At 51.5% G+C, this 13,969-nt stretch overlaps 1 protein-coding gene across 1 annotated transcript; it reads right to left on the bottom strand.

Moving 5' to 3' along the window:
- Nucleotides 1-550: 550 nt before the first annotated feature.
- Nucleotides 551-10,523, bottom strand: LOC132383983 (barrier-to-autointegration factor A). Its single transcript, XM_059955227.1, has 3 exons — nucleotides 10,375-10,523; nucleotides 7,716-7,857; nucleotides 551-1,232 (listed from the first exon to the last, which is right to left on the bottom strand). Exons 2-3 carry the CDS (start codon nucleotides 7,836-7,838, stop codon nucleotides 1,086-1,088), a joined length of 270 nt encoding a protein of 89 aa, XP_059811210.1. The 5' UTR covers nucleotides 7,839-7,857; nucleotides 10,375-10,523; the 3' UTR covers nucleotides 551-1,085.
- Between the last annotated feature and the right edge of the window lie 3,446 nt (nucleotides 10,524-13,969).

Here is a 13,969-nt window from a genome sequence, read left to right as displayed (position 1 = left end):
CCACTGCATTGCTTAGCAATAATTGTAGCTTTCATCAGGGCAGGTCCTTTCACATGCTCCATTAAAATTGTTCCAATCGTAGCCTAACGCTTTTCCACCTCTTTCTGATCGCTTTATTACTTCCACCTTATTTTCAATCGTATTTATTTTCGTGAACAGAAACACTGCGGATTCAGAGCTGCGCCGGGTCCTAAAGTCCACCGCACTGAGACGGGTTAAATAATGTCCGGGGTTATGCTGGGTCCTAATGTCCACCGCACTGAGACAGGTTAAATAATGTCCGGGGTTATGCTGGGTCCTAATGTCCACCGCACTGAGATGGGTTAAATAACGTCCGGGGTTCTGCTGGGTCCTAATGTCCACCGCACTGAAACAGGTTAAATAATGTCCGGGGTTCTACTGGGTCCTAAAGTCCACCGCACTGAGACAGGTTAAATAAGGGACTTGAGCATCTGCGTTGTTTGGTATCCGCGAAGGGTCCTGGAACCAATCACTCACGGATAAGGAGGGCCGGCTATAATGAGGAAATTCCAGGGGGGAAATACTCGGCTGCCAAACACACAATTATTTATTCATATAAAATTTAATAACAATTTCTACAGTGAAGTTGAGTCTCAACACTCAGCTCAAAGTTATGGGAACGGGAAGGAGTATGGCGGGCTTGAAATAATGAGAGTCCCAGCTCAGAACGCGGTGTGGCGTCCGGCATGGACCTTCATGCAGAGAGAGACAGAGAAGTGGTTCGTGACACAATCGAAATGAAAGCCTCACTGTGTGCGGCCCGTCACAGGGCAGATTACTCATTTTCATGAGCACCGGGGGAGTGGAGGGGAGGGGGGAAGGTTTGAAAAAAAAACCTCACGCTAAGAATATCCAACGTCTTGGCTCAGGAGGGTGTGATGAGTAGTGGCAGGGGAAGAGGGCAACCCTTCCCGTGCTCTCCGGTTCACAGCCCGGCCCTCCTAGTGGCTTCAGTAGTTAAGGGAGCACAAGGACCGAACCAAAGGAGCAGGGTGGGCCGATTTCACTCTGAGGAGGAGGGGGTGGGGGGGGGAACGCTGCTGCTGGGGGTCAGGGGGGAGAGATTACAGGAAGGCGTCGCACCACTCCCGCAGGCAGGTGTGGCAGTCGCTGCTTTGCTTGGAATTGGCCTGGCAGGTGTCTTTCAGCCACTCCTTGAACAGCTCCTCGTCCTTCTTCAGCACCAGAAACTGGCCCAGAACCACGTACGCCTGGGGAGGGAGGGAGAGAGAGAGAGAGATCAGCACACAGCTCCTGTAAACAAGCAGAACTCTCCACTATCCAGAGCCTCTCAGCCAGTTTCGAACAGGACAACTTCGCCGGCTCAGGCTTGTTGATGAGGCAAACCGTAAAAGAGACAAATATCTTACAAACCCCACATGCCTGCCCCCCACACCCCCACAACATTACTGCAAATACTGAATCAGCCAATCAGGTGACAGCATTTCAAGGCATAAAAGCATATCGAGAGATCTTATGCAAGTGGAACCCTGACTTCCTCATTTGCAGACCCGAGTCAGTTTGGATTGGCAGCAACATTCACCGGAGCACCATCGAGAGCGTCCTGACAAGCTGCGTCTCCGTCTGATCTGGGAGCAGCCGAGCATCGGACCAGAAGACCCTACAAAGGACTGTGAGAACGACCGAGAGAATCACAGGGGTTTCCCTACCGTCCATCGGGGACATTTACCAGGAGCGCTGTGTACGCAGGGCCCTTAGTATTATCCAGGATCCCACACGTCCGTCCGGCATCCTCTCTGACTTTCTACCATCGGGCAGGAGACTCCGATGCATAAAGACAAGAACGGTCAGGATGGGAAACAGTTTCTTCCCTCAGGCCACATCGAATTCGAAGTGTCACTGTTCTGTACCTGACAATATTTAAGTACTTTATTTTGTTTATTGATGCATTATTCATTAGTAAATTTTATTCTTACTTGTTGTGTGCTATGTGTACAACTCTGCTTTACACCCTAGTCTGGAGAAACGTCGTCTGGTTTGACTGTTTAGTTAAATGACAGTAAACTCGACTTGAACATCTCCTCCACAATCTCCATCACCACGGGACTGTGTGCTTAGCCCCAGCTGCTCTGCTCACTTTAGGCTTACGACTGAGGCTAAACACAGCTCCGATGCCACGATTGAATTCGGTGACGACACGCCCGTTATCTCCTTGGTGGCAGCAAATCAGCACAGAGCGAGAAGACTGAAAACCTGGCTGATTCGCTTTAGAATGGCTGATATGGTAATTGTATTCATTTGTTAATCAATGGGGAATGTTATTGCATCCTGTGATGCTCGGAACTTGGGGGAGGGGTTTTCGCGGGCTTTTGGTGAGAGGGGGAGGCCGAGGAAGGTGGACGTGCGCTGGACTGCTCGTAAGACCACCGGGGTGGTCCCAGGTGCGACGGCCGGATGGGTCGATTGGTTCGTTGATTGAGCTCCAACGAGTGCACTAAACAGACTGAATTTTGATAAGTTGGCGCCTTTTGCTTTTTCTTTTCTTTCATACATATTGTATTGCCTACTACTCTTTTAATTTTAGTAAACTCTTTAAAGTGTATTTCATAACGGTATTTGTTGTGGGTTTGATACTGTTGGCGGGCACGAGGCATAAACTCGATTCTCACAGCACCTGCGTGTACGGGAGGTGGGTTGGTGAGCTGCTGGAACTCCGTTTCCCCTAGACATATACCAGCCTTTTGGGTAAGTGTTACACTGAAAACCTGGCTGAGCGGTGCCACAGCGTCTCTCCCTCAGTGTCAGCGAGACCAAGGAGCTGATTACTGACGTCAGGAGGAAACCAGAGGTCCGGGAGCCGGTCCTCATATTGGAGGGTCAGAGAGTCAGCAACTCTAAAGACCTCGCTATTATTTCAGGGGATTTGTCCTGGGCCCAGCACGCCAGTGCGATTAAGAAGAAAGACTCTACGTCCTTAGGAGTTTGTGGAGATTTGTTTGGACATCCAAAACTTCGACAAACTCCTATAGCTGTGTGGTGGAGAGTATACTGACTGGCTGCGTATGGAAGCAATCCTACGAAAAGTATCGGATACGGGGCAAAGCCCTCCCCACCACTGAGCACATCTACATGGAAAGCAGCGTCCATCATCAGGGACTCCCCCCCCCCAACCAACCAGGACATGCTCTCTTCTCACCTCTACCTTCAGGGGCCTCAGGACTCGCACCACCAGCTTCGGGAAGTTATCACCCCTCAGCCATCAGGCTCTTGAACCAAACGGGATAACTACACTTGCCTCATCACTGAACTGTTCCCACAACCTAAAGACTCACTTTCAAAGACTCTTCACCTCATGTTCTCTGTACTTATTGTTTATTTATTATTATCCCCCCACCCTTCTTTATGTATTTGTCCAGTTGCTCTCTTTTCCACATTGGGCTGTTTGTCCTGTTGGGTGTGGTCTTTTATTGATTCAGTTATGGGCCTTGTATCTACCGTGAACGCCGACTTGAAAATTAATGAGGATTGTAGATGGGGACATATATGTATTTTGATTATAAATTTACTTTGAACTTTGGCAAGACGTACTGTTGCTGCAAAACAAATTTCACACAAATGTGTCAGTGATTGGGAAGATCCCTCCTCGTTAGACTACAAGATACAGGAGCAGAAGTACGCCATTTGGCCCATTGAGTCTACCCCCTTCATCATGGCTGATCCATTTCCCTCTCAGCCCCAATCTCCTGCTTTCTCCCCGTATCCCTTCGTGCCCGAGAATCTACTGCCATTTGCCCTAAGTACACCCAGTGACTTGGCCTCCACAGGTGCCTGTGGCAATGGATTCCAGAATGCCACTATCTTGGCTGGATTCCTTCTCATCTCTGTTCTAAACGGGTGCCAAGATTCTCAGTTGATCAGGCCGCCCACCTTGTCGTTGCTCTCAGTGCCCTGCCTGTATTTATTTAGAAATGCAGGACAGTAACAGGCAACTGCGGCTCAACGAGCCCACGCCGCCCAGTTACATCGTGGCCAATGGGCCCACTGACCTGCCCATGTTTGGAACTTTGGAGCAAACCCAGCTCCTGGAGTAATCACGGGAGAGGACGCACAGACTCCCTACAGACAGAGCCGGTATCCAACTCTGAGCTTCAATGCCCTGAGCTGTAATAGCTGTGCTAACCCGCTAGGAATGGCAGAAAACATGGAATGGGAATAAAGGGATCCTATTCTTGCTGGCTGCCGGTTACCAGTGGAGTTCCACAGGGGTCTGTGTTGGGACCGCTGATTTTTACGATGTCCGTCAGTGATTTGGACTATGGTATTAATGGATTTGTGGCTAAATTTGCCGATGATGCAAAGATAGGTGGAGGAACGGGTAGTGTTGAGGAAACAGAGAGCCTGCAGAGAGACTTAGATAGTTTAGAGGAATGGGCAAAGAAGTGGCAAATTAAATACAATGTTGGAAAGTGTATGGTCATGCACCTTGGTGGAAGAAATAAATGGGCAGACTATTATATAGATGGGGAGAGAATTCAAAATGCAAAGATGCAAAGGGACTTGGGAGTCCTTGTGCAGGATACCCTAAAGGTTAACCTCCAGGTTGAGTCGGTGGTGAAGAAGGCAAATCCAATGTTGGCATTCATTTCTAGAGGTATAGAATACAAGAGCAAGGATGTGATGTTGAGGCTCTGTAAAGCACTCGTGAGACCACACTTGGAGTATTGTGTGCAGTTTTGGGCTCCTTATTTTGGAAAGAATATACTGACATTGGAGAGGGTTCAGGGAAAATTCACAAAATTGATTCCAGGAACAAAAGGGTTACTGTGTGAGGAACATCTGGCAGCTGCTGGGCTGTATTCCCTGGAGTTCAGGAGAAGGAAGGGGGATCTCATAGAAACATTCCGAATGTTAAAAGGCCTGAACATGTTAGATATGGCAAAGTTTTTTCCCATGGTAGAGAAGTCTAAAACAAGAGGGCACGACTTCAGGACTGAAGGACATCCTTTTAGAACTGAGATGTGGCGAAATTACTTTAGTCAGAGGGTGGTGAATCTGTGGAATTTGTTGCCGCAGACGGCTGTGGAGGCCAAGTCTTTGGGTGTATTTAAGGCAGAGATAGATAGGTTCATGATTAGCCAGGACATCAAAATCATCCATTATAAGTGGTAGAGAGGCAGGTTCGATTTTGTCATTAAAAAAAAATTGGATAGGTATATGGACAGGAAAGGAATGGAGGATTATGGGCTGAGTGCGGGCCGGTGGGACTAGGTGAGAGTAAGCGATCGGCACCGACTAGAAGGGCTGAGATGGCCTGCTTCCATGCTGTAATTGTTGTATGGTTATATCAAAGGATATGGGGTGAAGGCAGGGGAGTGGAGATGACCAGAAGAATTGGATCAGACCATAACTGAATGGAGGAGCAGACTCGATGGGCTTAATGGCCCACTGCTGCTCCTATATCTTACAGTCTAAGCTATGGTGGCACCACAGCACAGACACAAAACGTGTGGACTGTTACTCCGCCCAGTCCCATCGATTCGCAGCTGGACCCTACCCTCCCCAGACGCTGAAATGGAACCCGTCTGCACCTCTTCCACTGGCGTCTCGCTCCACACTCCCACCACCCTGAGTGAAGGAGTTCCCTCAAATATCTCACCTTTCACCCTTAACCCATGATCTCTAGTTCCAATCTCACCCGATCCAATATGAGAATTCCACAGATTCAATTCCTCTCTGGGGGGGGGGGGGGGGGGGGGGGAGTCCCCCAGGGAACTTCCTCCTCATCTCCGATCTCACAGTCGAACAAGGAGGGATCTCCCGAATCACTGACGTATGGCATGAAGTTGCTGTTTTTGCGGTAGCAGTATATCTCGCCGAAGTTCTGCACCCCCAGACTCTATAGGACATGTCTCCTCGTCCAGCTGTCGCTTACCAGTGAAAAGGACTTTCCTGACCATCTTGCCTGACAATTCATAACTTTCTGTGGTCCCTTCTCATTCTTCTGAATACCGCTTTCGCCGACATCTCGTCCCGCACCCTCATCCAATCTCCGAAGCTTCCCCTCGGGTTCCCCTCAACCCTTAACCCATGACCTCCGGCTGCAGTCCCACCCAACCTCAGTGGAAAAAACCTGCTGGCATTTACCCAGGTTGGCTTTCTTGTTGCTGATTGGGAGGTTGGGGGGGCGGGGGGGGGGGGAGGTTTGACGTCCTTGTGGATGATATACAGCGGGACATTGATTGCAAAACTGGGCTGAGAAGTGGCAGATGGAGTTCAATCCAGATAAGTGTGCAGTGGTTCATTTTGGTAGGTCAAATATGATGGCAGAAAACAGCATTAATGCCAGTGTGGAGGATCAAAGGGATCTTGGGGTCTGAGTCCACAGATGCTCAAAGCAGCTGCACAGGTTGACTCTGTGGTTAAGAAGGCGTACTGTGTATTGGCCTTTATCAATCAGGGAACTGAATTTAGGAGCTGAGAGGTAATGTTACAGCTATATAGGACCCTGGTCAGACCCCACTTGGAGTACTGTGCTCAGTTCTGGTTGCCTCACTACAGGAAGGATGTGGAAGCCATAGAAAGGGTGCAGAGGAGATTTACAAGGATGTTGCCTGGAATGGGGAGCACGCCTTATGAGAATAGGTTGAGTGAACTCGGCCTTTTCTCCCTGGAGCAACGGAGGTTGAGAGGTGACCTGATGGAGGTGTATAAGATGATGAGAGGCATTGATCGTGTGGGTAGTCAGAGGCTTTATCCCAGGGCTGAAATGGCTGCCACAAGAGGACACAGGTTTAAGGTGCTGGGGAGTAGGTACAGAGGAGATGTCAGGGGTGTTTTTTTTACTCAGAGAGTGGTGAGTGCGTGGAATGGGCTGCTGGCGATGGTGGTGGGGGCCGATACGATGGGGTCTTTTAAGAGACTCCTGGAGCTTAGAGAAATAGAGGGCTATAGGTAAGCTGAGTAATTTCGGGAGTAAGGTCGGGATGTGTTCTGCACAACTCTGTGAGCCGAAGGGCCTGTATTGTGCTTTAGACTTTCTATGACTCTATGTTAGTTGTTGTGTGGGGGTGGGGGTGAGGGGGAGGGTGTGGAGATTTGGGGCTTGTTGCTCTTTCTCCAGGCGGGCGATTTTAGTTTTTTTTGGTGTGCAGTGGAGGGGGGATTGGGGTTCGATGTTACTGCCGCTGTTTTTTCCCTCCCCCTTGCAGCCGATATGTTAAGATTTTTTTGCGGGGGAGTTGTTTAGGGATTGATGTTCCAGCTGCTGTTTTCAGGCGCGGGCGGTCTGTTAGCTTTTGTGCGGGGGGTGGGGTTTGCGAGTTTTTGTTTTGTTTTCTTTCTCGTGCGGGGCGGGGTGGGTGAAGTTGATGTCTTTTCTTTCAACGATTTCCGCAGTCTTTCTGTATTTCCTGGCTATCCGGAGAAGACAGATCAGAGTTGTATCGTGCTTACTCTGAAAATGAAATGAACCTTCTGAACCATCAAAAATTCCTGCACCTCTGTTCCTACATCATTCTGTTCCGGCGGCAACAGCCAATCGCCAATGACCTGCTGTTAGCACCAGTATACGTTAGAGTTTAGGGAGATTTGACCCAGGACAAGACGGGCAAACAGCCCTCCCACTTCCACTGAGTGAACCCTCAGTTCTGCAGGAGGCAGGAGGATCCGGAGGGGGTAAACGAGTGAGGAAGGTAGGGGATCGGTGGGGGGGGGGGGGGGGGGGAACTGCTCACCTTGTCAAATCCCTGATCCTCCAGCCTCTGGCCGAGGGCCTCGCCGATCCCCGCCAGGCACTTCACCGACTTCTCGCCCATGGGCTCAGCCACGAAGTCGCGGTGCTTCTGCGACGTCGACATCCTGTCCCCAGGCGTGTGTCTGCAGCGAAATGAGAGAGATTATCACCAGACAGCACGGAGACAGGCGCGCGGTGCCCACTCCTAGCCAGTAATCGCCCCCACAACCTGAATCCTCCCAAACCATTACCCACTGGCATCCGACTCCGCCACAGGGAAAAGCTTCGCCCTCTCTTCACCTCAAACGATTGCGTCCTCCATCTGCAGCAAGAGGGATGTACAGGTTTCCCAGGGAGGGGCAGCACCTCTGGTGTAGGGGCTTCTTGTGTCCACTCCGGGGCCCCGCCGGGCACTCGGCTCCCCGGTCCACCGCTCCGACAGGCGGGCTAACCCAGGCGAGGGGAACCGATGGCCTCGTACCCCAGTGTGTTCGAGGCACACCAGTCAGCTCCAACGGGCAGACGGGATCTAATAGCCAGGAAGACGTCTCCGCAATGCTCCGTGGAGAGCGGGGGGTATGATAAGAGATAGCTAGCCCTCCACGGCAAACAATGGAGACCCCAGTTTGTGACGACTGCTCCTCCCACTGGATCCCGTCTCCCAAGATCGTCCCCGGTTCCAGTTTAAAAACTCTCCCGCCATCGGACTACTGGAGGCAGAATGGGACTGGTAGCGCCCAAACCCCACCCCGACCCACGGCAGATGGCCCGAAGCAGAAATAACCAGGCATCGTCCAAAACTCCGCGGAGAAAGAAAAGCTGTCCCACAGTGGGCTCGAGATACTCGGATAACTTGGCAAAGAAAGACACTGAACTGAAATGAAAAGGCATTTTTCAGAAAGAGCATTGGAATTCCTTTAGGAACCAGCAGAAAAAAAAGTGTGTGTGTGGGGGGGGGGGGCGGTGGTGGTGACAACACTGCAGCATAGTGGTTAGCACAACGCTTTACAGTGCAGATGAAAAGAGTTCAATTCCCAACGCTGCCTGTGAGGAGCGTTCTCCCTCGACAACATGGGTTTCCTCCCACAGTCCAAAGACTGACTGATTAATTGGTCATTGTAAATTGTCCCGTGAATAGGCTCAGGTTAAATCAGGGGAATACTGGGTGGCGTGGCTCGAAGGGCTTAATCCGCGCCGTATCTCAATAAAATGAAAGAGAACAAAAGATATTTATAGGAAGAGAGATATGAAAATAAAACCAGCATGATACAACAGCCCATTAACACACCATAGACGACAGGATTTGGGAAAGGGAGAGAGGATTTGTTGAAGACGCAGAAACCACGAGATTATCAGCAATGGTAAGATCCCCGGACCCAGTGGCCTGCAGCCCTAGGGGGGGCCGAACGGAAGTGGGAACAGGTATTGGGGAAGCAGTGGCTGGAATCCACCTAAACTCTCTGCCTTCCCCGGGTTGTGGGACAAAAGCAGAAATGGGAGACGGAGGGTGGGGAACTAGGAACCAGTGGCTAAGAATCTCAAGTAGGGGGGAAGAGGGAGAGATGAGGAGGGGAAGGCAGATAGGGTAAGGGGGGCAAGAGAAGGGGAGGGGTGTGAGAAGGTGTTGTGTGGGGTGAGGGGAGTGATGTGAGAGAGTGTCATGTGGGGGAGGGGGAGGGAGTGGTGTAGGGGATAGGGAGAGGAATAGTAGAGAGGGAGCGAGGAGGGAGAGTGTAGGGAGGGAGGAGAAGGTGTAGGGGCGATGGGAAGGTGTACGAGGAGAGGAGGGGGAGGGGATGGTGTAAGGGGAGAGGAGGGGGAGGGGATGGTGTAAGGGGAGAGGAGGGGGAGGGGATGGTGTAAGGGGAGAGGAGGGGGAGGGGATGGCGTAAGGGGAGAGGAGGGGGAGGGGATGGCGTAAGGGGAGAGGAGGGGGAGGGGATGGCGTAAGGGGAGAGGAGGGGGAGGGGATGGCGTAAGGGGAGAGGAGGGGGAGGGGATGGCGTAAGGGGAGAGGAGGGGGAGGGGATGGCGTAAGGGGAGAGGAGGGGGAGGGGATGGCGTTAGGGGAGAGGAGGGGGAGGGGATGGTGTAAGGGGAGAGGAGGGGGAGGGGATGGTGTAAGGGGAGAGGAGGGGGAGGGGATGGTGTAAGGGGAGAGGAGGGGGAGGGGATGGTGTAAGGGGAGAGGAGGGGGAGGGGATGGTGTAAGGGGAGAGGAGGGGGAGGGGATGGTGTAAGGGGAGAGGAGGGGGAGGGGATGGTGTAAGGGGAGAGGAGGGGGAGGGGATGGTGTAAGGGGAGAGGAGGGGAAGGGGATGGTGTACGGGGAGAGGAGGGGGAGGGGAAGGTGTAAGGGGAGAGGAGGGGGAGGGGAAGGTGCACGGAGAGAGGGGGGGAGGGGAAGGTGTAAAGGGAGAGGATGGTGTAAGGGGAGAGGAGGGGGAGGGGATGGTGTAAGGGGAGAGGAGGGGAAGGTGTACAGAGGGAGGGAGGGAGAGGGAAGGAAGCCTCGCAGCCCAGGTCCACGTTACACCCACCGGCACGACCGGCCCCTCCTAATCTACGACCACCCCGGTTGCAACCAAACTACCCCCCCCGCAGACGCTCCCTCGAATCCCGCAACCCCGGGCGCTCCTCCACGCTCCCTCCTCACCCACCTCCGATCCCGCCAACCGACTGCTTCTGGGTCACGATCGCCGGCCGGTCCGCCGCTTTATAGCTTCCCCTTCCCCCGCCTCCCTGTGTGTGTGCGCCTATCAGTCGTTCCGGACGGCGAAACTTCCAGCCCCCTTCCTTTTCGTTTCCTCCATCCACTCCTCCTGCCCCGCTCCCTCTCTCACCCTCCCCGATAATTACTAGGGTCTGAGGTGGAAAACCGCAGCCTCTCCTCTCCGTCCCGAAAGGGTTTAGTATTGGGGGCGGAAGTAGGTGGGAAGACGATTGAGGATGGACCGGAAGTACTGCTGAAGGAGCATGGCGGAAGGGGCCAGGTGGGGGATGAGGCGGCAGCGAGGGGATGGGGGTTGAATTCCCTTCGGCCCTCCGGGCCAGACTGACCCAACCAGGCCTGATAGACGGGACCATCCTCGGCCTCAGCTCCCTCCACCCCCCATCCCCGGATCTCGGACCCTCACGTTCGCTCCCTGACGAAGGGACTGTGCCGGTTCCCTGCGATCTCAGACCTGCCTGTCCCCTTCTCCCGGCTCGTTTCTCCGCCAGCGCTCCTCATCCCCACCTGCAAATCCCTCGGAGGTTTTCCCACATCTTCCTCGCCCCATGCTCTTGAAGTCCCGGTCGCTTGTGCCTCGTCCTTTTAGAACCTAGAAACATATAAAACCCACAGCGCAATACAGACCCTTCGGCCCACAAAGCTGTGTCGAACATGTATTTACTTTAGAAATTACCTAGGCTTGCCCATAGCTCACTATTGTTCTAAGCTCCATGTACCTGTCCAGGAGTCTCTTAAAAGACCCTATCGTATCTGCTTCCACCACCGTCGCCGGCAGCCCATTCCAAGCACTCACCACACTCTGAGTAAAAAATTTACTCCTATGTACCTACTTCCAAGCACTCACCACTCTCTGAGTAAAAAATTTACTCCTCTGTACCTACTTCCAAGCACCTTAAAACTGTGCCCCCTCGTGTTAGCCATTCCAGCCCTGGGAAAAAAAGCCTCTATGACTATCCACACGATCAATGCCTCTCATCATCCTATACACCTCTCATCTTCTGCCGCTTAAAAGAGAAAAGGCAGAGTCCCCGAATTTTCTCTGCTGTGCACGAGTCGTGTGGTGTAACTCGAGAATTCCCTCCCCAAACTTGTATTATCCAGAGAGATTCAGCATAGAAGCAGGTTCCTCGGCTCGCCGAGCCTGTGCTGACCATCAACCATCCGTTTAAACCTGCATTTAGCCAGAGGGTGGTGAATCTGTGGGATTCATATATCCTTTTATATATTGGTGAGACCTGACGCAGACTGGGAGACCGTTTCGCTGAACACCTGCGCTCGGTCCGCCAGAGAAAGCAGGATCTCCCAGTGGCCACACATTTTAATTCCACGTCCCATTCCCATTCTGATATGTCTATCCATGGCCTCCTCAACTGTCAAGATGAAGCCACACTCAGGTTGGAGGAACAACACCTTATATACCGTTTGGGTAGCCATTGAAGGTGGGGGGGGGGGGGGTGAGGGGTAAGTTTTTTTACTCAGAGAGGTGAATGCCTGTTATGGTGATAGATGCTTTTTGAGAGACGTTTGGATAAGCACGTGGATGTGAGGAAGATGGAGGGATATGAACACAGTGTAGGTAGGAGGAATTAGTGTTTGGATGCTTTGTTTTTTAGCTGGTCCAGCACAACATTGTGGGCCGAATGGCCTGTTCCTGTCTTGTACTAAATAATTAGCACCATTGTAAATAAGTTCAGGGAAGCTTGCAATTATTTTATCCTGGCAAAGGCATTTGAACATTCTGAGGTGTCCCCTACTGTAGATACGCAACTCAGTCCACCCAGAGTGCTGGAGCGAACCACATCACTAACTGCTGAGGTTTAATTGAGCCACCTACTGTTAACTTTGATCTTCAGGGTGATGGTCTTTTCAGCCGCTGAGCCTCGGCCGAGAGGATCTGCCCGCTTCTGCTGATGAATAAAGAATTCTTTTATCACCAGCTTCAGTGTCTCGCAGATGACTTCCACCACAGACACAAAACAGACAGACAGACATACTTTATTGATCCTGAGGGAAACTGGGTTTCGTTACAGTTGCACCAACCAAGAATAGTGTAGAAGTATAGCAATATAAAACCATAAATAATTAAATAATAATAAGTAAATCATGCCGTGGAAATAAGTCCAGGACCAGCCTATTGGCTCAGGGTGTCTGACACTCCGAGGGAGGAGTTGTAAAGTTTGATGGCCACAGGCAGGAATGACTTCCTATGTCGCTCAGTGTTGCATCTCGGTGGAATGAGTCTCTGGCTGAATGTACTCCTGTGCCTAACCAGTACAGTATGGAGTGGATGGGAGTCATTGTCCAAGATGGCATGCACAAGTGGTCTTCGTCAGGATGAAGAGCTTCAGGCACGAAAACTTTCAATGGTTTCTTCCTCCGTTGATGCCACCCAACACTGAGAATCTTGTTCTTATTTGAAAACTAATTTTTAACTGTCAGTTTTCTGTGTGCAAGGGAGGGGTGGGGGGGAGGTTGGGGTTTTGATATTCCGGCTGCCATTTTCCATGGGGAGGGGGCGGAATCTTAGCTTTTTCTGCGAAGGAGGGGTGGGGGTTTTGGTTTTTTCTTGTCTTTCTGTTCCATCCGGGGGGGGGGGGGAGAATTGATGTATTTCCTTTCAACTCCCATGGTTTTTCTGTATTTCATGGGCATCTGGAGAAGACGATTATCAGAGTTGTACTGCACATGCATACTCTGACAACAAAATGCACCCTCCAACCGTTACAGCTTTGGGGGGGGGGAGGGTGACAGAGAACTCCATGTGAGAGTTAATTGAGACTACAAGCACGCCATTCCACCTACGGAACTGAATCGGGTTTAATATTACTGGTGCGCGCTGTGAAATTTGATATGCAGAAGCAGCAACAGCACAACACTGTAAATTGCAAGAGGAAACACAGCAGATTCCAGTTAATTGGGACATGCCAGGACCAGAACATTTTGCCCCAGTTAGCCGAAATTTCATGGAAGTAGTAAAAAGGTATAAAACAAACCAACCGCATTTTTCCCTCCCTCCACTACCTTCAAGTCTCTATCTTTCCTGTCATTTAGTCCTGACGAAGGGTCTCGGCCCGAAACTTCGACTGTACTTCTCCCTATAGATGCTGCCTGGCCTACTGCGTTCCACCAGCATTTTGTGTGTGTTGCTTGAAACTACGATTTAACTGAGTAACAAATTAAATTCAGAACACTACTACAGTATCTTAAAATTGTGTTTTAGTTCCTAATAGTTATTGACAGAGGAATCTATCTGGCGCATGCTAAATGTTACTGCACAGACTCCAAGGGGAGTCTCCTCCGCAGGCCAGGCAGTACCCATGGAAAAATCAAACAGTCACCGTTTCGGGCCAAGACCCTTCAACGAGACTCTTTGGTTCACTCTTCCCCATAGATGCAGCCTGACCTGCCGAGCTCCTCCAGCGTTTTGTGTGTGCGGCCTTGGGGTCCCGGCGTCCACAGACCTTCTCACATCAGCAACGGTCTCCTGTCCCGAGTGAGTGGAAGGTGTCCTATCTCGTATC

Source organism: Hypanus sabinus, chromosome 31 (assembly GCF_030144855.1).
Source record: "Hypanus sabinus isolate sHypSab1 chromosome 31, sHypSab1.hap1, whole genome shotgun sequence".
Taxonomy (NCBI): domain Eukaryota; kingdom Metazoa; phylum Chordata; class Chondrichthyes; order Myliobatiformes; family Dasyatidae; genus Hypanus; species Hypanus sabinus.
Note: the sequence above shows the minus strand (reverse complement) of the source record. Positions and strands in the feature narration are given on the sequence as shown.

Coding starts and splice junctions, on each gene's coding strand:
- LOC132383983 (XM_059955227.1), bottom strand. CDS start 7,838: ATGTCGACGTCGCAGAAGCACCGCGACTTCGTGGCTGAGCCCATGGGC. Junction 1,233..7,715: donor AGGATCAGGGATTTGACAAG/GTGAGCAGTTCC, acceptor CTCCCTCCCCAG/GCGTACGTGGTTCTGGGCCA.